The 22,244-nt window shown below is 36.3% G+C and overlaps 4 protein-coding genes across 8 annotated transcripts in view; 1 reads left to right on the forward strand and 3 right to left on the reverse strand.

The window, feature by feature from the left end:
* The window catches only part of Gudu (Armadillo repeat-containing protein gudu), a 50,979-nt gene extending 35,306 nt beyond the window's left edge, over positions 1-15,673 (forward strand). The window contains exons 3-12 of one of the 4 annotated variants that reach the window (XM_083035077.1): positions 8,163-8,251; positions 10,468-10,771; positions 10,981-11,184; positions 11,420-11,506; positions 11,700-11,948; positions 12,268-12,699; positions 13,670-14,074; positions 14,374-14,595; positions 14,990-15,111; positions 15,537-15,673. In XM_083035077.1, the coding sequence (XP_082891203.1) occupies positions 10,700-10,771; positions 10,981-11,184; positions 11,420-11,506; positions 11,700-11,948; positions 12,268-12,699; positions 13,670-14,074; positions 14,374-14,595; positions 14,990-15,111; positions 15,537-15,570 (1,827 nt within the window). In that variant the 5' untranslated portion in view covers positions 8,163-8,251; positions 10,468-10,699 and the 3' untranslated portion in view covers positions 15,571-15,673. Of the gene's footprint in view, positions 1-8,162; positions 8,252-8,296; positions 9,017-10,467; positions 10,772-10,980; positions 11,185-11,419; positions 11,507-11,699; positions 11,949-12,267; positions 12,700-13,669; positions 14,075-14,373; positions 14,596-14,989; positions 15,112-15,536 lie in introns of those variants that run through there. The other 3 variants (XM_083035074.1, XM_083035075.1, XM_083035076.1) reach the window with 3 other exon arrangements.
* Mrps21 (mitochondrial ribosomal protein S21) lies at positions 6,698-7,573 on the reverse strand. Of its 2 annotated transcripts, none has more exons than XM_083035081.1 (2): positions 7,447-7,573; positions 6,698-7,076 (listed from the first exon to the last, which is right to left on the reverse strand). In XM_083035081.1, the coding sequence occupies exon 2, from the start codon at positions 7,072-7,074 to the stop codon at positions 6,802-6,804; it is 273 nt and encodes a 90-aa protein (XP_082891207.1). In that variant the 5' UTR covers positions 7,075-7,076; positions 7,447-7,573; the 3' UTR covers positions 6,698-6,801. The 2 variants fall into 2 exon arrangements, with proteins under 2 accessions (XP_082891207.1, XP_082891208.1); XM_083035082.1 differs by having other exon boundaries at positions 7,492-7,560.
* Positions 15,647-18,905, reverse strand: LOC145934557 (receptor expression-enhancing protein 5). Its single transcript, XM_083035080.1, has 4 exons — positions 18,675-18,905; positions 17,966-18,198; positions 17,752-17,887; positions 15,647-17,619 (listed from the first exon to the last, which is right to left on the reverse strand). The coding sequence occupies exons 1-4, from the start codon at positions 18,799-18,801 to the stop codon at positions 17,573-17,575; spliced, it is 543 nt and encodes a 180-aa protein (XP_082891206.1). The 5' UTR covers positions 18,802-18,905; the 3' UTR covers positions 15,647-17,572.
* A 294-nt stretch (positions 18,906-19,199) lies between these two features.
* Positions 19,200-21,981, reverse strand: LOC145934556 (putative pyruvate dehydrogenase E1 component subunit alpha, mitochondrial). The gene is made up of 6 exons (XM_083035079.1): positions 21,540-21,981; positions 20,867-21,103; positions 20,560-20,778; positions 20,234-20,482; positions 19,915-20,163; positions 19,200-19,801 (listed from the first exon to the last, which is right to left on the reverse strand). The coding sequence occupies exons 1-6, from the start codon at positions 21,588-21,590 to the stop codon at positions 19,616-19,618; spliced, it is 1,191 nt and encodes a 396-aa protein (XP_082891205.1). The 5' UTR covers positions 21,591-21,981; the 3' UTR covers positions 19,200-19,615.
* Positions 21,982-22,244: the final 263 nt, after the last annotated feature.

Here is a 22,244-nt window from a genome sequence, read left to right on the forward strand (position 1 = left end):
AAAAAGGTCAGGAGGTCGCGGAATGAGAGTCTTTGCGTGCGAAAAACGCATTCTTATTGTATCGAGGGACGGTCGAATTAATAATATCAAATGTAGTCGAACTAGACGTTACAATATTGTACAATAAATAACAAATAATATGCGATTATCGAACATTTTATCAAAAGTATATCCATGCATGATATGACACATCTTTTTAAAATTCGAAATTTGATTATAAGACAATTTTGAATATTATAATGGTCATCTTCAATATTTTTAATCACGATTGAAATGTTTAATTTGAAAAAAGGAAACGTATAAGAGAATAATAGTAAGAAAAACAGAAAGTTACACACACAATTTTGCAGAAAAATTTCTCCATAAAACATTTATACAACTATAATGTTAAACAAATATTGATTCCGAGCGAATAAAATTTGAATAAAGAAGAGAAACACAAATTGATGATTAAATTAAGATATAAAAAAATTAAATATTTTTTAATAATTAATATATTTCATATTATATACATATATAAGTATATATGCATGTTTACACACATACGCACATATGATCTTCCTCTTATTTTATACGTCTTGTACGTCGATTATCTCAATAGCTTGAAAACTTGATAATACGAGCCAATGCAACGTATACGATTCAATAAAACGTGTCATCCTGTTTACGGACCAATATTAGTGAATTAACGAACATATTGTTGAAGAAGGAAAGTCGAAAATCATCGTATAATCGCATATTGTTCGCCGTTGCACGCAAACTTGACCGGAATATCAAAGTTATTGTAATACCACTTTACCATTCACTTCCGCGCACCGGCTGTTTAACTTTCATCAGTGGCCTGATATCTTTGTGGTATATCATCTGCAAGTATTAGCATGCAATTTTTTTGAATTACGTCAATATCTCAGAAACTCGCGCGCGTATGTCTTGACCCCATACACATACTTGTATAAACACATACATATATATGTACATACATATATAATATATATATATATATATATACGATAGCGATAGAGTCGTCCGCGAATATTTTTCCGCGAACCTTTATTCTCTTTCTCTCTCTCGCATGCACTTCCTTTTTTTATCCCCCCGTTCCATATTCATCGATCGCTTCTCAACTCGCGCGAAACGTTCCTCTTTTCTCTCGTCTCGATCGCACGCGCTTCCTTTTCGTTGCTTTTCGTCGATTTTCAAGCGACTCCGACCAATATACGACAACGACGTCGACGTAATGTCTTTAACATCGATTTCTCGGTCCACGGACTCTGAAATAACTGACATAGCTTTTTTTTCATGCACAACAAGACCGATATTCCTACCGCAGTTTCCTTATAACTGAATGTGAATCGTTCGTTGTCTTATTGTTAGTCTCCTCGAGTTTCGAGAACGCTCGATAACAGACGTGATAGACGTCAATCAAAAAAGGAGCTCGTGTGCTTTTTACTTTTTCTTCACATTTTTCTCTCTTTTTTCTCCGCAGAAATAATCATTTCAAGTCGTCATAATAAATATAAAATCTTCTCCTATTACATACTTATTTTAAGTCACACGTTTTTCAGGCGAGATTAACATCGGAAAATTTCAGCCTAAAGTCAGTCGACAAAACAATATCCTCGCGCAAGAATGAAATAGAATGAAAAAAAAAAAAAAAAGGTTTTGTCTCTTAGATCGCATTCGGTTTGGCTCGTCTACCTTTCGATAGACGGGATAAAGCGGCTAGTTTTAGCCTTTGGCTGAGAAAGGGCGAGCTTTTCGAGGCAGGTTCGATGTGACGGTGCGATTTCGGACGAACGCGTGGTAAAACTTTCGGCGACCGAATTACGAATCGCGGCTCATTTAGCCTTTCTCGGTGCACTCATTGTCGGCGACGATCGAGCGACCGACGACGGTGACCGGCGGCTGAACTTCGCCAATTGGAATATTTAAAGCCCCCGACGAAAGAGCGAGAGGGAAAAAAGAGAACCGCGCATTAACTAGCGACCGAGTCCGAAAGTAATTTTGAGGCTTCCCTTGCAATATGCAACGAGGGGACACGTCTCTGTGTCGCTCGCGCGCTTTTGTACACTCGGCTATTCATGAGTGGATTTCCCCCCCTTTTCCCCCTAAAGTAATCGCTCTACAATGAGCGACGTCGTCGAAGGACTTACAGGAGAAATATTGAACGAATCGATCGCTATAAATCGGACACAGGTTGACGAGGGTCTCCTTAATTTCGTTAGCGCACGATTAGGTTCGACTGTCGGATCTTTCGGTTACACGACACGGCATTTTCGGACTATCGCATTTAATCGCGATGGGAATACAATGAAACTCTCTATGCCGCTCTGTGTTTTGCACGGCGGGGAAGTTACGTCAGTTATTTCGGTCGAGCCTGATCATAGCGTCAGTTCCCTGTTCGATTTAGGGGTTGTTTCGTTTGTGTCGTTGATGTGGTACCTGATATCGCGGCCGGATACAAAATTGAACGAGGGAAGAGCGAATTTCGGACGAGGGTCCATCATCTCCCTCCGGTTAATGCATATATACATACATATTTCGCGTTTAACATTAATTGGATACTACAAGTTTCCAGTTTAACGCATATCATTTTCGACATTAGTTTTCGCAGAGCAAGGTTTCGCAAATTCTTTCCTCAAGACGACGATCGCAAAAGATCGAAGAGAGACAGAAAGAGAGTAAGAAAAGAGACTCGAGACTCAAATACGAGTCAAGTATCGAATATAATATATTTCGCGTTTGGAATATAATCGAGAAATGTATTTTGGATCTCATATTTGCAGAGAGGTTACTGTTTATCAATTTAGCATCTTAAAGCTGCTCAGGACGCTAAAGTCAATATTATGTCATACGGCAAATTTATCTTTGGCGGTCTACGATGACGAGCAGCGACTGAGTTAAGTAGGTTCCGTTGAACGTGGAAAATCAGAGAGAAACGAAGCGCTGCGAGGGATGAAGAGGAAGCTGGGGGAAGAGGAATAAAAGGCAAAATCAGAAAAAGAACAACGCGCGCGTGTACATGATTTAAACTGGTGCTTTATGACCACGGCTATAAAAAAATCCCGCTAATTCCGCCTCTGTCAAACTTTTTCTCATAGAGGCCCAAAGACGGACAAAAATATCGAAGTTTCTTTTGATAAGCGCGCGTCTCTCGAAATGAACTCGTGGCCAAAAGGTTAATCCCACGCAGGTGAGATCTCGATGGATAAATCCCGCGGCTTCGCAGGGGTCTCTCGGAAATGGAGTAACAAGACCGCGAAAAAGTGACTCGAATTTTTTTATTTCCCAGAGTAAGCTCTCTCCTTTATATGCGTTAAATCGCAAAAGATTGCCCAGATCCGTAATCATTCGCGTTAATTTTGCATAACACAAGATAATTATATATATACGGAAATTAACAGTTCATTATATTATGTAACCCTACACAGAGAATTTTCTCTTAGAATTTACCCTGAAAATCATGGTAATCGTGGGACAATATGGTATGGTAAGAATTTTATGAGAATTTCTCTGATTAATATTTATCACAATAAAAATAATAATTTCTATTAAAATAAAATATAAAACATGTTTGATTAATTTTACTAAACTGCATAGTATAATTAATCAAACATATTTTATATTTAATATAGATATTATTTTTTTTATTGTTATAAATATTAATCAGAAAAATTCTCATAAAATTCTTTCCATATCATATTGTGTGTCCCATACGATTACCATGATTTTCAGGGTAAATTCTAAGAGAAAATTCCCTCAGAGAGAGTGTATATATTGATAATATCATTACATGTTTTATCATTAAAAAAAAGAGCACACATTCAGATGATATTGAATTTCCTCTACATTCTACATCATATTAGGTTTCTCTCATATACTGTACATCTAAATATAAATGATATTGAATTTCTCGTACATCGTACATACGCGAACTTGTATGTAATCTTGAAGAAAAATAATGTATCGCTTCCTCCTTGAAATGGTAATCAGATTCAAGAGAGAGGTACTTCGAATCGATCTATAAAGCGAGAGAATATAAGTGGGTGTCGGTGCGTGCATCCGCTCGCGAATAAAGTTTGCGATAAGCACCGGGCTTCGCATCCGCGAACTTGACAGGGCAAACTCTTAAATCCGAAATTTTCGATGCGACTAAAACTCGGCAAACTCCGACGCGCATCCGTCTCTCGCGGGAAAACGATCCGCGAGTTTCCCGTTTAAAGACAGAGACTCGACATAATTTCACCTCCGATGTTTTGATAAGCGAGCCAAACGTCGGGGCGATGTTTAAACAAAAATTTCGCAGTCCTCTCGATCCCGCACTTTTATTATGTTAACCCGACGTAGGTATACATATATGGCGATGGTGAAAAATACGATGATCAATGATGATGCTCGTATCTTTCAAATGGATCGATGGTTCGCTCAACCTTTTTTTGCACGTCATAAGTGAAAATCATTTTTTAACGCAGTATTATAGATTTATTGTTGCAAATGTATATGGATGTTTCATTTAAAATAAATCAAATAAAATTATATATACACAGATAAATAAAGATCATATATTTCCAGTGAATTCAAGATAGATTTAGTTTGACTTTCAATCGCGTAAAAATATCGCTCAACGTTGGCAATTTTGTTACTTGCTGAACTTTGTCAAGAAAGATCGTTTTCAATAAATTTCTCTTTTTTTTTTTTGTACGATCTCCATTCATTTCGACTGTTTTCGAGCGTCGACCGAAATCCGATCCCGCGACATAACGTAATACCCAAAAGCACTCGCGCAATAATGGAGCCATCATGTCATTCGGTTGGCGGAGAAGGCATACGCGGAGTTTCGAATCGAAATGGTTTGGAAGAGGGAACGGGAAGAGGGAGAGGAAGACGAGAACTACGGTAGGATCGGGTGAAGGGAAGAGGACGAGGGGGGGCCGTAGGCAGGGTGGCATCCCTCGGGACTGAGAAATCCGGTTCTGGGCAAACTGTCTTGCGAGTAGTTGGTCGGATAGTTTCGGATCCAGATTCCCGGGAGTTAAGCCAAACCGCCTTCTCAAGCGAGACGACGCTCAGGTCGTCCCGCCTACCCTTACCTACCTACGTTCTCTCTTCTCGCGACGCGACGACAGTGCGGTCCCGATGGCTGAAATGAGATCCGTTTGCCACTCCTAGTTACGGGAATAACGTAACCCCGCGTTAGGTCGGATTTATGACGGACCGAGGTCGAATAAATCGCGGATTATACGACTTGTCGAGCGCATTAAGGGAACGTGGTCCCCCTGGCCGACATCTCTCGAAATTTATACTCATTTAACCCTTTCGGGGACGATCTATCCATTACGACTGATATTTACACGTTTCACGAGATATTACGTGAGACAGTAGGCGCAATTTATATTTTGGATGGATCACACTAATGGCATTCTTTTTTCGTCTGTAACGATTATCAATAGAAGAGTGATTTGTTAATTAAATCACTCTTCCGCGCGAACTACAATTGTACAATATATTACAAATTGATAAAAGTTTCTCTCTCGTTCGCTCTTTATTTAATTTTATAACATCTCCTTTTATTTTCATTTCAATTTTTGAAAATTAAATAGATCCATACAGGTTTTTATGAATGAGGAAATGAAAGATAAATACAATACAAAAAATATATAAATTCGAATATATATGAGAAATAATATAATTAAAATATTTCAAATTAAATCTATATTTGTCCGAAATATATATCATATATATATATATATATATATATATATATATATATATATATATATGGGGGCTTAATTCAATATATAACGCGATATATAATCTCTCGAAAACTTTTCCGCGAAGAAGACTGAATGCGAGAGAGGTAGAAACGTAGAAACTCAAACGATGACGTATAAACTCTTGTTTTCTCGCTTCGCGCTAACATTCTAGCGGGACGTTTCGCCAAACACTTTTCGCTGCGAGAACGATTTCGAAAATCGAGTTGCGAGCGCGGACAGAACTTACTTATTCTACTCTAATACGCGGCGTCGTCGCGTTCGCTTTATCGCCAAATGGAGAATACAGGAGCGTGTTCTCCCCTTCTCTCTCTCTCGCCCTCTTCCTCTCTTTTTCTCTCTCTTTTACCGACAACCTCCGCTAGAAAACTTGGCATGGCCGGGACACCACTATCTATTCAATTTTCGCCAAGTTGGCGGAGTCGTTGCCAGGAAAACCGACCGACCAACCGGACGTTTTGTCTTTTCTCGCCTCTCTCGCGAAAGAAAGATGATGAAAGTCGCTCACACCGAAAGAGGGATGGGAATAAAAAAACAAAAAGGGCAGCGAGCTTTTTGCGCAGGCTGACTTCCTTGAGTTACTTATGATACGAGATAACGTGAAAATGCGTTTCTGTCCGCCAGGATGATTTTTTATTTCGCTCCTTGACGCTGCATTAGAGTTTAAACCGCTGTGTTATTGACCCATCACTTCGCGCATTACTTATTGATTCCTCTCTTTCCCTTAATGTAAGTTATACTTTTGTACCTTAGAATGCAATATATACTAATCTATTTATTATTTCCCCTCCCCCCCTCTTTACATATGAAAATATATTTAAGAATCTGTCGGTATTAAATATTATATTAACTCTATATTAACTAAAGAAAAAAAGACGGGTATTTTTATACCAAATGCGTCAATAAAACAATAGAAATAACCAGTATTTGTTACGATAGATCATTCTTTATATTTTTCTGATACCAGCTTTCATAAATAAATCATGTGGATACCTTTGCGATTGTACAATCGAAGCTAGGATCAGTAATTTTACGATGCACCAGGAAAAGGGTCCACTCTGTTCTTTCGTAGAAGAAATGCTATCTTCCTGTCCATGTCCTCGTTGTAAATCGATTTACACTTTTCAAAATTGATTCTGCGTCTGACATAGGTCGGCTTCTCGTAGTACCTGGTGCGTCTGTACTGGCCAAATATGTCCTCTTTGGATAATATGCGATTTAATATGCGACATGCCTTGTCCACATCATTGTTCTGTACAAGAATTGTACGACTGAGAAATTGAGCGTGTCGTCGAAGAGCCATCTCTGAAAAAAAAATAATCACAATTACATTTCCGTACTTAAGACTGTGTTATGTAAAGTTAAAATATAAACAAAGGTTTTTTTTTTGTAAGATTATTTGAGGTAAAATATATGAGATATGTAACAAATTATTCTTATCCATAAAAATTTAATATATTGAGATTAATATAACGCTAGAATATCAAAATTATTCTCTCATTATGAGTTACTATAGTATAAATTTTAAAAATACTGATAAATGTTATTGCGCGTTTATTTTGCATCGATTTTAGGTTAGGTTAAATCAGAGTTAAGAATTCATCACGCTATCTTCATTAATTCCTTTAACTACAAACGCTTTTTCACGCATATCCACCAAAGATACTGTACTCACTAAAAAATATCGCCAAAAATCATTAAATCACTTATAAATTAACACCTTGCACTATTGATTCTGGACAACAAAACTAAATAATCTTCTTTCACGTATTTTCCGCTCAAAACGAAGCAAGTAGAGCCATCTAGTCGCTGCAAACTAAAATAAAACGATAGCTCGTATGATAAAGTAGATAAAGACTGCATGACATTTTTATATTACAATTTTCGCAAAAATAATTATCAATATTAAATTATTTTTGTTGATGCAAAGTTACAAATTATCTTCAACAATTTTCATAATTTCTGTTGTTTAATAATGCCTTGTCATATAATGCCTGGAAAATGTAACAAACGATATGGCTATAAAAATAAACATAAAAATGAAAATTATAAAACGGAGAGATCAATAAGTCCTCCTTCGTCTTAAAATATTTTATAATATTATAATATCAATTTTTTCAATATACTTGATTAATTAATCCTCGTTTCCGGCGGATAATCGTAAAAGAATCTTATGTGTCCTAAAAATATCACATTAAGCAGCGTGATGACAATAAAGTAGACCACCAGGTAACGAACGATCTGCAACAAAATCAATATTTTAAGATACACATGCACATTTTGATAAAAAACATATTTTTTGATGTATCATTGTTATGAATAATTTTTGTGAAAAATAGAGAGATGCATATATATGAAATGAAATTCATGAATTACTTCTTTGTCTTTCAGATTGTAACCGAAACCCCATCGACATATGCAGAGCCAGGCACTCAACGACAGCAGAAGAAAAATAACAGCAAACGGTGAAGCGTATATGTGTACGATAAACATTTGTTCATGTTGCGTACGATCTCTCTCTTTCACAGCTTATCCGGTTGACGCATCATATTTTCGCGGAGATCGCTATATAGAGTTTTATCGCTATATCGCTATATCGTTTCCCTAAGAACGAATTCCTTCGACAAATACGAAATTTTACGAGTCGTTTCCATATTTTATCCGATTAAAGTGCTCTCTTTCCCGAATCGGTGTTTATTGACGATCTCGCGCGTGTCGAATAAATTTTTCAAAATGATTGGAAATAATTTTACGAGGATATCTCAACGTGTAGAATTATTCAGTAAGTTTGCGCATTTTACAAAACATTTTCCCATTTCTATAAAACGTATTGACAATAAGTTTCTAGTGCGATATGTCTTTAAAAGTGACTGAAAATTTTGTGAAGAGAGATCGTGCATCAAATGAAAATTGACTTGTTTCAAAGTGGCTTACTTCAGGCACACAAAATATCGATATAAAAAAAATTAGTAATATTTTATTCGCTTTTGTATGGCTTGCATTATTTCGAGCAAGGCGATGGAAATGAAATTGGCAATAATTGTTTGATCGATAGTATACTCTATTCCAGCGTGGAGATTGTCAAACGTGCAATGTCTCTCGAGCTCAAAGAATACTTTTCGAAAGATTTCTTTTCGCTATTCAACATAGAAAAAAATATACTGCAAATTACTTATGTTTATTGTATAAGAAATGCCTCCGAAAAAGAAAAAAGAGATTGTACCGCCACCGGAAGTGGATATTAAGTAAGTAAATTCAACGTAAACGAAAATTTATATAGAAATTAATTATATAATTCCACAGTGATTTAATTTCGCTTTAGTATTAGCGCTATTGTTTATTTTATTACATGTAGAAAGAGATATTAATTATATATGATACAAATTCAAATATAATAAAATATATCGTACCAATCTATTCATTTACCAGATAGAATCAGGTGGAGAATGTGGAAAAACAAGCTCTTCGTTAATCAGCGAACATTATTTTGTTGCATGTGTGTATGCGTGACTTATATTTAATTATTGAATATGTAATACTTTTTTTCGTTTTTTTTTTTTTACCTTTTTCAACATATCCAATCGATATCGTCAATCAAAATCAAATTCTGAAGATTTACTTTTTTAAATTTGATATTACTGGAAATATCCTTTTTTCCGAAGAGGCGGATTAATGGAACTTCGATGTTCGAGAAATCTTCTCGAAAATGGCCATTCTCTTCGTGATGGACAGTTACGTGGCTTCAGAGCCGAAACCCCAATAACAAATTGATACATACTATAAAAGCTCTTTCAGTGGAGAGTTTTATTCGATGAAAAAATTTACCCGCCAATTTCAATTCTTTTTATGGATATATTCGGCGCATCGACTCGTCAATCCGTGAAATTTTTAATCCTGAAATCAATTCCGAAATCATTTATTATTTGCAGATTTTAATGATTTAGGTGGCTACATTTTTTTCAATGTTTTTTCGATACTTTTATAAATTTTAGCGCTGTCTTCTTCAGCAAAAATGTTTCTCTTTGGTACGATAAAAATTCTTATCGATAAAGAAAGAGAAGTCTTTACACAGAGCTCTTTCCAAATTCTTATATTTATACGACTAAGAAAATAATTTTGTAGATTTTATTGCGCTAGATGTTCCTAAAAGAATCGCAATAAATTTAAACCGCACATACATTTTTATATACATACTTTATATACAGATCGTATAATATAATTAATAATCGGATGCAATATAATTTATTTCTGTATTTGCAAATACCTATATGCCTATATGCAATTAGTTTATCAACCTATGCAAATTTTAAAATTGCAAATATTAAACTAATTGATGTATTATTAAAATAATTAATGCCAAATTTTTGCTAGTAAATAAAAACCAGTTATTCCAATTATCTGCTTGTTAGCATTCTAATATTATATATAATTCACAAAATAAAAAGATTTAGATCAAATTATTCAAAATTTACAATAATTTAATATTCCGAATTATATTTATTTAGTCACTGTGCATTCTAAAAATTTGGAGCAAGAGGGGGAGAGAAAACTCTAATAATAAAATATATAATCTCTAATATAATATAATAATTCTAATATAATAATAAAATAAACTCTAATAATAAATAAATAATTTTTAATAAATAAAACTTTTAAACTGCAGAATTAAGCGAGTTTACTAATTTCGTTCTTGTAGATCAGAGCCAGAAATCGCAGAAACGACTGAACCCGAGATTACGAAACCACAGATATCTTTACTCACCGGTGAACCTTATGGACCTCGAGTGCGTATTATCAGCGAAAAAGCCGAAGAGGAGAGTTCGGATGACGAGCCGGAATCGGAGAGCGAAGAAGAGACCAGATATCGCCAGGAAGATCATCCGGAAGTGCCTTCAGAGTTCTGGCATATACAGAAGCTCATTAAATACATGAAGGCTGGCAACCAAACCGCCACCATGGTGTCCCTGTGTCTGCTGAAGGATTACGATCTCAGTGACAAGGTTTGTTTTTGATTTCTCATTGATATTATAATAAAATTATTCATTATTGCGTTATACTATAAAGTAAAGAAATAAAGAGAATATATATTACATCTAAATAGATTATTCTTTTTATTAAACATTTATTATATTTCATAACGAAATTAATAATTCTATTTACATATATGTATATATACTTTCTTTATTTTTATAATTTTTCGCGATAGTAGATCATACAAAAGGCTATTCAGGAAATGGGCGGTCTCGAGGTTTTGGTAAACCTTCTGGAAACGAACGACATCAAGTGTCAGAATGGCTCGCTGTCTGTCCTGTTGCAAATCGCGACTTCCACGGAGATGAAGCGATATTTGATCGACTTGGACATCACGACGCCGTTGATCCAAATGCTGAAGCATCCCGCTAGAGATATCCAGGTCGTTCACCGATCCCGATCTTAATAACTTTTTCGATTCTATATCGACTAACCGTCTCGTTTGAGGGACTGGCTTAGAATTTGATTATCAACCAACAAATATTTTTCGTCCAATTAAAAATATTAAAATATTAAATCTTAATCCTTATATACGCACATTTGTTGTTTCACTATATATTAATTCGTCTAATTTTATTATATGAAACATATTCAGCATGTGTTTTTATCCTTCGCAGGTTTTAGCAGCCGAAACAATGGCGATTACAGCTCGAATCAGAAAAGCCAGGAAGCAGATTCGAATTCGCGGTGGAATACCGCTCATAGTGAGTTATTCGGTTGCAATTATTTATATTATTTTTTATTCACTTTACGTGAATGTGAGCAACATATTCATATTTCGATAAAACGATGAATGAAAATCGTTTCGAAATTTTTTCGAAATTATTGTACACGCAATTTTTTAAATATCAAAGTCTTTATACCTTTTTTTTAATATGATCCTTTAAATACGATTAGCTGGACGTGATGGATGTGCCGGACGAGGTTCTCCGTCGACCGTACGACGACTTGAATGAGATCAACAAGGAACTCGTGGCGGTCGCCATCGGTTGCGCCAAGGTCCTGGATTCCTTGAGCAGCAGTCCGAAGGTCAAGGAGGAGCTTCGCAAGCACGGCGTCGTTCGTCTGATGTCGCGCTTCTTAAGATCGAAACATACACAGCTGATCATATCGACGATGGGCGTCGTGCAGCAGTGCGCTGATCTGGTTTACCGAATTTCCTCTATAGCTTTAACTAGAAGATAACGCATTGATCTACTTGTGAAAAACAAATTTAATTAATATGAAATATATAGGGATTATAGAAAATTAAATTATATCGCTAAATTAATATATAATTAAGAAAAAACTCAATTTACAAATCAGGTCAAATGCATGTCGATATTATCATTAATTCATATTCTGAAAACACTCGACATAATATTTGCAATAAGGCATTTATTAACTATTGATAATTGCAACCTATTTTCGCGATTTTAATCAAAGTATCTCCTTACGATATTATACATTTCTATGAATATTGCAGAACGTTTTCAGAGAGGCGTTCGAGCGGGTGGGCATGATCGACGAGCTGGTGCGCCACTTGAGGAACGAGAATGTGAAACTGAAGGAGAATTGTGCCTTGGCCATCTTCAAGTGCGCCTCGAATCGGGAGACCCGGACGATGGTGCGTAGGGCAGGCGGCCTGGATCCTCTCTGCAAGCTCGTGCAAAGCGACGAGGTGCGCGTCAACAAGCGACTACTGGCAGCGGTGACCGGCAGCGTTTGGAAGTGCGCCATCAGTCCGGAGAACGTAACGAGATTCAATCAGAACGGTCTGGTGGCCTCGCTGGTGCCGCTGCTCGAGGAGAACGAGGACGAGCGTGTGTTGGCCAACGTCGTAGGCGCTCTCGCCGAATGCTGCAAGGATCCCGCTAACAGGGACGTCTTGAGGACTAATGAGGGTCTACCGAAACTAGTAAAGACCGTTCAAAGCCGGAAAGTACACTTCTGTCCGCGATTTTCTCTCTCTCTCTCTCTCTCTCTCTCTCTCTCTCTCTCTCTCTCTCTCTCTCTCTCTCTCTCTCTCTCTCTCTCTCTCTCTCTCTCTCTCTCTCTCTCTCTCTCTCTCTCTCTCTCTCTCTCTCTCTCTCTCTCTCTCTCTCTCTCTCTCTCTCTCTCTCTCTCTCTCTCTCTCTCTCTCTCTCTCTCTCTCTCTCGATCTTCCTGGACCAAACTTTAGTCCTCCTGTTTGACAATAACTCTATGTCTATACATGCTTATACACTTGAATGACAAAAGTGAATAGACACATATACATACAACGGGACAAATATTCTCAAAGTTATAAAGCTGTATACAATATACAAAGCTGCGAAGCTCTGTATTACATACACGCGGAGAATCGAATCTCTATTTGGAGATGACAAATAAAACGACATCGTATATTTTGTACACCGCCAACTTATACTTTATAAAGAACTATTTTACTCGTCTATTTATTCGTGCCACTTTAATCAATAATCAAACGTTGACTAAAATATATTACATTGAAAACAAAGGAATTATTTAAAATTTAAAGTATTGAGCATTGATAAAAGCTTTTGGACACATTTCAGAACAAATATCTGTTCCGTATAAATATAGAGCGAAATTGATAGCCGCAATTCCGCGAACGATTATCCACAAACGATTATTAGATTAATTCTCCTCGTGTAATTTTATAACAATCACTAATTTCATCATCGGGGAATATTACTGCATTGACCCACTTGCGTTTAATTATTTCTCACTTGACCCTACATGAGAAATAATTTCCAAATGAGGCGATAATTGGATTGCGCATCAGAGAATTCGCGAATCGCCGCTCTCGATGATTAATCACGTGACGTTTCCTCGTCACTTCATTATCTGGAGAATGTGATGGACCACTTGACGGACCTTTGCAGATCAGGTTGTTGAGCGCCACGTACCAGCCATTACTCGAGAACGTGCCGCTGGCGCTGAAAGAGTGCGCCGTCGACGAGAGATGCATGGACATTATCAACGATCCGGAGCACCGGCTGGACGGCGTGCGATTGGTCTGGTCCCTGCTGAAGCATCCGAGCGACGTGATCAAGCGTAACGCCTGTCTCGCCCTGGTACCTTGCATCCGTCACGCCAAGGACTCGCCGGAAATGGTGCGCGCCTTCGTGGGCGGCTTGGAGCTCACGGTCAGCCTCCTTCAGAGCAAGGATACAGAAGTTCTCGCCGCGGTTTGCGCCATGATCGCGGAGATCGCCGCCGATTCCGAGAATCTGGGCATCCTGACGGATCACGGGGTCGTGAAGAAATTGGCCGCCCTCGTGGAAACTGTTAGCTTAGCGTTATAATATTTTTTTCTCGGCTTTTATATTTGCTCGGATTGCTTCTCGTGGAAAAAGAGAAGAGCAATCGATAGAAATGACGAGTTTTTCTCTTTACGCATAATTTTATACTAATTTCTATAGATATATAATGCGAGCTATATATAATTGTGCTTTTAATTTTATTAGAAGCTTATTTAGAAGAATGTATTCTCTATCTTTTTCCACGAAGCAATCGCACTTAAACGTAAGTTTTTATTAAAAATTTCTAATCAAGGCACGTAATATAATAAGATGCTTCTTTTTAGGACGATGAGAATTTACGGGCAAATCTGACGTTAGCAATAGCCTATTGCTGTGAATGGGATCGAAATAGTTACGAATTTGGCAAACTAAATGCCGTCGCACCGCTCGTTAATTACATGACCAGTAAGAACAAGGACGTGCTAAAGGGCGTTTGCATCGCTGTGTACCATTTAAGCAAGGAGCCCTTAAACTGCGTGACCATGCACACCTGCGGCGTTATTAAGGTACAAATTATAAGCGCTTAACGTGGCCTGCATACGCGACATTAATGGGAAATCGCTCTATGTTAAAAAGACGAAATTCTACGAAACAAAATTGTTAAAAAAAAAAAATAATCGCGAGAAATAATGAAATAATTTTTTCTCAACATTGAAATGGTCATCAATTTATTATTGCCTCGCAGATATCTGTCATTCTTGTCAAAACAAAGTCCAGATATTCAGAGTTACGTCTTTTTAACATTTCAAACATTTTAATTAACAATAAGTCAATTTATCACCTCGACATACCGAGATGATAAACTGTCGGAATTATTTTTTCTGCGTTTTTCGTCTTGTTTCGAATGTTTTGACTAAGCACTTGAAAAAAAATTGATGAGATTTTCAATAAAAAACAAAGCACGTATTGCGCTTGGTGGGTTCGGACGATCCAGAGGTGCAGATCGCAGCTGCGTCCACTATTCGTCACATAAGGAAGCTCGCATTGACAGCTGAGAAATTCCACTTCAAAACAAAAGAAGTGTAATTCTTTCATATTTTTTTAGTTAGAATCCTAAAGAGTACAACAGATAACTTTTACTTTAAAAATTATGAAATAAATTAATTTGCATTTTTTTTGTTGCTCCAATTATAAAAACATGAAATAATTTTTACTTTATTAATTAATCAAGTATTTCTGAAATAAATGTTTGTTTTGTCAGTTTAAAATTAAATATCAGAAAATCAGATCTATAATTAAATAAGTCATTTTAGCGTAAAATTATCTCATAGTCTTCGACTAGCACAACTTGTACCAAATCAATATTCGAGTAATCCGTTGCGGACAAAATCGCTCCTTTTATCTTTCAACTTTATATATGTATATTTATGTATCTACACTTGTGCTCTTTAAGATTAAATTATTGTTATTTGACAAAGCTATATAATTATATTTAAATTTTTCACAGGAGCACGTTACAGGAAACTGATTTTCGTCTATGAATGACATCAGTTAAATCAGAGTGACATCAGTTACATCAATAAATCAGAAAAAAAAGAGAAAGAAAAAAGAAATGTATAAAATAAAAAGATATTTATTGATGCGTCAATGGCAATTTATACACAATTTTCCGTCAATATCTCTAAATTTACAATTTAGCTTAAAACTCCTAATATTCTTCTTGTGGCAACAACTGGTAACATTATACGAAGAATTTTTAACAGTAATTAAAGAAAGATGTAGAAAATTTGTTCCTAGTGTTTTAGGATTCGATCCATAATTGAGGAACAATTCGATCTTGCCAGATATACAATTATTAACTATTAAATTAATTGAGACGACGGCTTATATTTGAGCAATACGCATATCCTAAGCTTGTCTCTGTACTTCAACATCGAAGTTTCAAAGTATGTACGTAGAATATTATTATTATATAAATTAAGAAGAGAGATAAGGAGATAATCGAATGCTAATACGATCCAACTTTTCTCTCGCTTGTTTGATACGCAAATTTAAACTAATTGTGTGTTTTACTTTTACCCACGACTTTCGTGAACTAGAAAGTTTAAATTTCCGACTCAATTCAGCAAGAGTTTTGCCTTTCCGCGATAGACAATGTAATAATTATATAGGAATATTTCTTATTAAAAATTTGATATAATTTTTTTTATTAAATCTATCGAATCTTTACGTACTAACTTTTCCGGATCGGTTATGTACCATTTCCGATTTAATACTTTAAATCTCTGCCATTTTTTAATAGTTCACTCGCTCTTTATCAATTACGTGTAGAAACTTATTTACTAGAAGCTAATTTCACCAACATCGAATTTTATTTAATCGAGACTGATATCGTAGAATATTTTAAGATAAAGAATCAAGCAATTACTGGCACACGTGATGATTAACATTAATATAATATATAAGATGGAGCTACACGTTCGTTACTAATGTCACATATATAATTATATATGTGACATTAGTAACGAACGTGTAGCTCCATCTTATGTATTATATTAATGTTAATCATCACGTGTGCCAGTAATTGCTTGATTCTTTATCTTAAAATATTCTATATATATATATGACGCATTCGATTCTCACGACAGATGCAGGACAGCGAAAATTTTATATTCTATTCCATTAGAATTATTAGTCTATCTTATTGCATAAATCTAAAAAAACACAGTAGTAAGTAATCTGTGCGATCTAACATTTTGATATATGGAAGATAAATTTTTTTTTAAATATATAAAAATTTATTTAAAAAGTAGCTTGATCTTTATGCGCGAGAATCTGAAAATTTAACGTGGTAACAAACGTGCAATATTAATCTACAAGAAGACAAAAAATCAGTAAAATCATCGGATAATTGGAATTTAAATCGTTGGTGAAACACCCGAAGAATAAAGTACACTTACATATATATATTATCAATGATTACATAAATGGCAAAAACACGCGACGATATCCTATTCTCTACTATACAAGAACACTCCAATTTTATTTTCAATTTCACTCGAAACCGCTATTTCGAGCGATTGGAACCAAAACACCTATTTCCAGACTACCCTGCAACTCTCTCTGAACCACATTACTTTTTAATTCTAAAATTCAAATTATTGTTACGTATAGGTAATAAATATAAAGCACAAAAGAACGAAAAAAAATCTCCCTTTGAAAAGTAAATTATTAACTACGTTAATGATTAATAAAGTAGTCAATGATTTATTTTACAGAGTAAGGTTCTTTTTCGTTATCCTGTCCTTTATATTTGCTGCTCGCAGTTTCGAACAAAAGTGTTTCACTGTTTGTTTGGACAGTTGTATTTGAATACTCAAAAAAAATTTTTTTTTTGACATTTTTCTTGTCATTTTGCATTTCTTATAACATAGAATGCCCAATAATATTCATCAAAGCACAAAATTCATGCTGTTTTTTCCAGGAATGAGTAAAAAGGGAAAGACACAAATGGGCTTTCTATTTAATTGATTTGCAGCTCCGTTAATCTTGCTTGTTGGTCAGCAATGCTTCTGCTGCAGTTTTGACTGCTACAATAATAATAATATGTGTCTTTATACGTTTCTATTTTTATCAGAAACAAATAATTTTCTAATACCATTATTCGTTCTTTTGTTTTCTTTTTAAAAAAACTGAATTAGTTTGATTAAAAGTTGTCTTACCTGTGTCGCGTGCATTGGATAACAATCTATCTAATCCAGGCTGATACTGTATGAACTTTGGACGGATGATACGGCGATATAGAATCAAGGAACCATTGTACTCGGTTGGTGCCATCAACCACACATAAAATATACTCTGTATCATAAAGACACGATTTGTAAGATTTGCTATTGGCGGTGTCTGTCTTAAAAAATAATTTTTCAAATTTTATACCTTGAACAGCCAATAGACGGGAAACCAACAGACAATATATTCAGAGAAGAACTCTATTATAGTGAATACAGCAAACACGACCCAATAAGTAAGCCACTTTGTGTCATCCTCTTTCTTGGGGCTTTCCAACGCCTTCATAGATTGGTACGCAGGATAAACGAAACCGACTATATTACATACTAGCTGCTGTCCTAAGCCAAACACCAGATATATGGCCAGCAGCACTAACGAGCCTATTAATAAATAAAAATAAATAATAAGTATGGGTGTATAATATAATAATTATTCGTTACAATAAAAAATATATTCAAACATTCTCCGAAATATATTCTCATACAAATTTTAAGTATTTTTATTTACACACACAGAAACTCGCATAATGCGATATAAGAATGTAGCGATCTGTCACGCGATCACATCATGATCCGCGGATGAAGATCAACAGGTTGCAGATTTTCGGAAGGAATCCGTATCCTCTCATCGGAATATACGAAGAAACGTATATACGAGAGAAAAACAAGAGGAAAAAAATATTGCGTAAGCAATAATGCGCGCGATAACGACTCGCGGGGAAACCGCGAGATTGCATTGACATATGTACGCAACTGATAATTTATTCCGAATAATATATAAGTCGGTCTTCCAATCAATGGAAATGACTGGCAAATCTCGGCGTTCGTAATCGCGCTCCTCTCATGCAGCAACTCACCGACAAAGATGTATAGTCGATCGACGCCGGTCTTCACCTCCGCGAGGGCGAACATTTTTGCCCATGGCTTGCTCTCGTCCTTCAACGCCTTGTCGAGATACTCCTTCACGGCGACGATCCGGGCCATCTTTTTTTTTTTCCTACGAAAAGAGCTCTCGATCAACAAAACTGTGCGTGCGGCGTTGATCACGGATCGTACACCTGTTCGTCACTAGAGCTAGAGAGGATATGGCCGACGACGTTCGATCATTCGATGTCGACCGATCGATATATATTCGATACTTCTTATTTCCTCTTTCGAGTTCTCGAAGTTATTCGACTGCGTTCATTCTATACATATATATATATAAATTGTATATATAGAATTATATATTTATATTTATTTTTTTTTAATTTAAACAAAATTATAATTATATTTATTTTATAAGTATGCATATAAATTTAGCTAAATTATGTGATAAACAAAAATAGAAAATCAAGTAAAACTAACAGTTTTTATTTTTTTTATAATTGATTTTCTTATTAATAAATGGCTCGAATCCTAGGTATAGGATTATAATAGTACTATAAAGGATTTTCTTTTCGATTTATATACCAGAAATAAATTAAGCAATAAATAAAAATTTAAACCCCCAAATTATACCGAGAAGTATGGATTTTCTTCTTTTTAATATATAGATTGTTTAATAATTTTAACGTAAGATGTGAGATTAACATGTCGATACGTATAAATTGCATTTGAATTAATGTATCTTAAACATTCCCTCTGTCAAATTATTTCGATAAAATAATAATGTACATTTCGAATTAAAGAATCTCTCGTGCGCGAGGCATGTACTTACATCTCTAATGTAACTAATCTTTAAATCTATGAACGTCTTGAAGAGTGGCATGTTATTGTAAAATATATACAATATTTTAGGAGACGGTCCTTGAGCAGTTTAAGCGTTCACAGCTGGTCCTAGTCTAATGTGCGATAGAGGATTAAAGGGGGTCGTATTTCGAATTTCTTTCTCTAGACATGTCGTATAAATGTCAGCAGTAAGCTCGCTTAATGGAATCTCTTTGTCGTTCTTTGCAGCCTTCACGGCATCGTCCACTGATTTTCTGATTTCACCTTCTATCGTCTGGAAAAGACAGTATGTATTTATATTTGGATCGATTAAACTACCAAGAAAATTTCTGATAACTAATACTAATTTTTAATCGCAAAATCTCTATTTAAAAAATGTTGACTTACTTTAATTTCATCCGCAGTGACGAGATTTGCATTCAGAATTTTTTCCTTAAAGCTTGTCAGGGGATCCCGAGTCTGTCGGACTTCCTGCACCTCTTCTCGCGTACGGTAGCTAGTTCCAGGATCCGACATACTGTGTCCGCTGTACCTGTATGTCACGGTTTCCATGATGATCGGTCCTTTGCCAGATGTGCAGTGTTCTATCGCGAATCTCGTGGCTTCCCTCACGGCTAATACATCCATACCGTCCACCTGCACGATGAATTCGAACGGTAAATTCTGTCGGCGGTATATTTCTTTAAGAAAGAAAAATATAACATACCCATATTCCAGGAACATAATCGCCTCTGGTGTAATAATCCGTGTTTGCCGCGGCTCGGTCCGCGCTGGTACCCATTCCGTATCCGTTGTTCTCGCAGACAAAGATACAAGGTACGTCCCACAGCTTTGCCATATTATAGACTTCGAACACTTGTCCTTGATTGGCCGCACCGTCACCATATAATGCTAGACAGACCCCGCCGTTGTTCTTGTATTTTTGCGCAAAGGCAATTCCAACTCCCAGCGGCACCTAAGCAAAGAAAAATTTAAAAACTTATGTACCAACAATATATATATATATACCTTATTTTACGATCAACGACCAACCTGAGCTCCAACAATACCGTTTCCTCCGTAAAAGTTCTCAGTGTACATGTGCATCGAGCCACCCTTGCCTTTGGCATTGCCGCCTTGTCTACCTGTGAGTTCTGCAAAGACGCCAAATGGGTCAATACCCATCAAATAGGTCCATCCATGTGCACGGTAAGCCGTAATTACAGCATCTTGAGGTCGCATTGCGGCTTTCATGCCAACTGCACAAGCTTCCTGTAAAAGACACAAAAGTATAAGGAGGACTGAAGTAATTTTGAAAGGGTATGTGTGAAAAAAAGTAGACACGTGAGATAATCCTTACTTGTCCAGAATACAAGTGACAAAAGCCTCGAACAATCTTTTCCTTGTACAAGTTGCCAGCAGCTGTTTCTATACGACGTATCGTATGTAGCTGCTTAAATAACCCGATAGCATCATCCCGAGTCACTGTAACTTGAGTGGACGGTCCCTGGCTCAGCTTGTGCAGACGGAAAGGTTTGGTCTCGAAGGAAGCTTCGGTGGCATAGTTACTTTTCTTGCTGAAGAAAAATGAAGCCACCTGAAAACATTTAATTCAGCATTCATTCATTCCATTTATTTTCATTAAGCTTGTGTAAAAATAACAAAATAACATTGTGACACGTGCGATAACATGTAAAGTTTACATTATTTTGTGATTCAGCGTGATATATTTCTCAAAAGTTCAGACTTGTGAACTTCGACGTTAACAACAATAATTGCGATTGATCTTTAAAAGTCAGTGTTACAAGACAAACAGCAGCATATAATATATAAAAAGCTGCGGAGCACAATCGAATCGCGAGTAATAGATAATTACCTCGTTCCAGCTTCCAAACTGCTGAAAAGTATGCGAAATAATCGATGAAAGAGGAAGACTGATAAAATATATGTAAGCGAAGAAGAAAACGAGTCTGGGATTTATGAGAGTTTGATAGCGCGATATTGCAAATTAGAGGTCACACGTTCGAACTTACGCTCCGTCGTGACGTTTGCGAGGCGACGTTCCTGAGGCAGCTCGGTATCATTTTCTTTACGCCGGAAAGAGGGAAACGTGTGGAAGAAGAGTTTATGCCTCTCAGGATCGAGTCAATATGCCTCGTTGTTGCTCTCGTCCTCCGAAAATTACCTCCGCCTGACACCGACCAGCTGACCAGCGCGGACTAGACCGAACACTGAACTGAACAGATGGTGCACAAATTGACCAATACCAAAAATGCAGTAGGCGCATTTGCGTTTATAGGAACACTAGGAACGATTCCAATCGGAATGCAACAGATGCGTCGCAAACAAATTTATTCATCGACGTATATTCTCTTCGTTTTTTACTTTGCGCGCATTTTTTATCTCATGTTTTGGTGTTATTTATGGTGTTGTGTAACGAAAAAATTTTTATTATGTAAGATGACATTTATCATTATTTGGCTTGTGGAATTTTTCGCCCGACTTCGCAAATCGAGAATACGTCACTGTTTCATCCCTTCTTGAGCAATTGATGGCGACCAATCACGAATGGTTATTAGAGGTATATTCGGAAATCGTACGATAAAGTGGAATTTAATTGACCAATCGGAACAAAGAAATAGTTGCTCCTTTTGCCCTGATTGGTCAATTAATCGCTACTTTATCCTACGAGTAGGATTTCCGAACGCACCTTAATCTGTGACAGCTCGAGCATCAGC

Source organism: Prenolepis imparis, unplaced genomic scaffold, assembly GCF_030444845.1.
Source record: "Prenolepis imparis isolate NDT839.2.m4 unplaced genomic scaffold, iyPreImpa1.0 SCAF_3, whole genome shotgun sequence".
Taxonomy (NCBI): domain Eukaryota; kingdom Metazoa; phylum Arthropoda; class Insecta; order Hymenoptera; family Formicidae; genus Prenolepis; species Prenolepis imparis.

What these genes read in the sequence shown, in the direction of transcription:
- Mrps21 (XM_083035081.1), bottom strand. Translation starts at nt 7,074, where the DNA reads ATGGCTCTTCGACGACACGCTCAATTTCTCAGTCGTACAATTCTTGTA.
- LOC145934556 (XM_083035079.1), bottom strand. Translation starts at nt 21,590, where the DNA reads ATGATACCGAGCTGCCTCAGGAACGTCGCCTCGCAAACGTCACGACGG. An exon ending in CGCAAACGTCACGACGGAGC is followed by an intron (nt 21,104 to 21,539) that starts GTAAGTTCGAAC and finishes AAATGTTTTCAG; the next exon opens with GTGGCTTCATTTTTCTTCAG. An exon ending in TCACTGCGGATGAAATTAAA is followed by an intron (nt 19,802 to 19,914) that starts GTAAGTCAACAT and finishes TGTCTTTTCCAG; the next exon opens with ACGATAGAAGGTGAAATCAG.
- LOC145934557 (XM_083035080.1), bottom strand. Translation starts at nt 18,801, where the DNA reads ATGGCCCGGATCGTCGCCGTGAAGGAGTATCTCGACAAGGCGTTGAAG. An exon ending in CCGTCTATTGGCTGTTCAAG is followed by an intron (nt 17,888 to 17,965) that starts GTATAAAATTTG and finishes TTTATGATACAG; the next exon opens with AGTATATTTTATGTGTGGTT. An exon ending in ATCCAATGCACGCGACACAG is followed by an intron (nt 17,620 to 17,751) that starts GTAAGACAACTT and finishes TTATTATTGTAG; the next exon opens with CAGTCAAAACTGCAGCAGAA.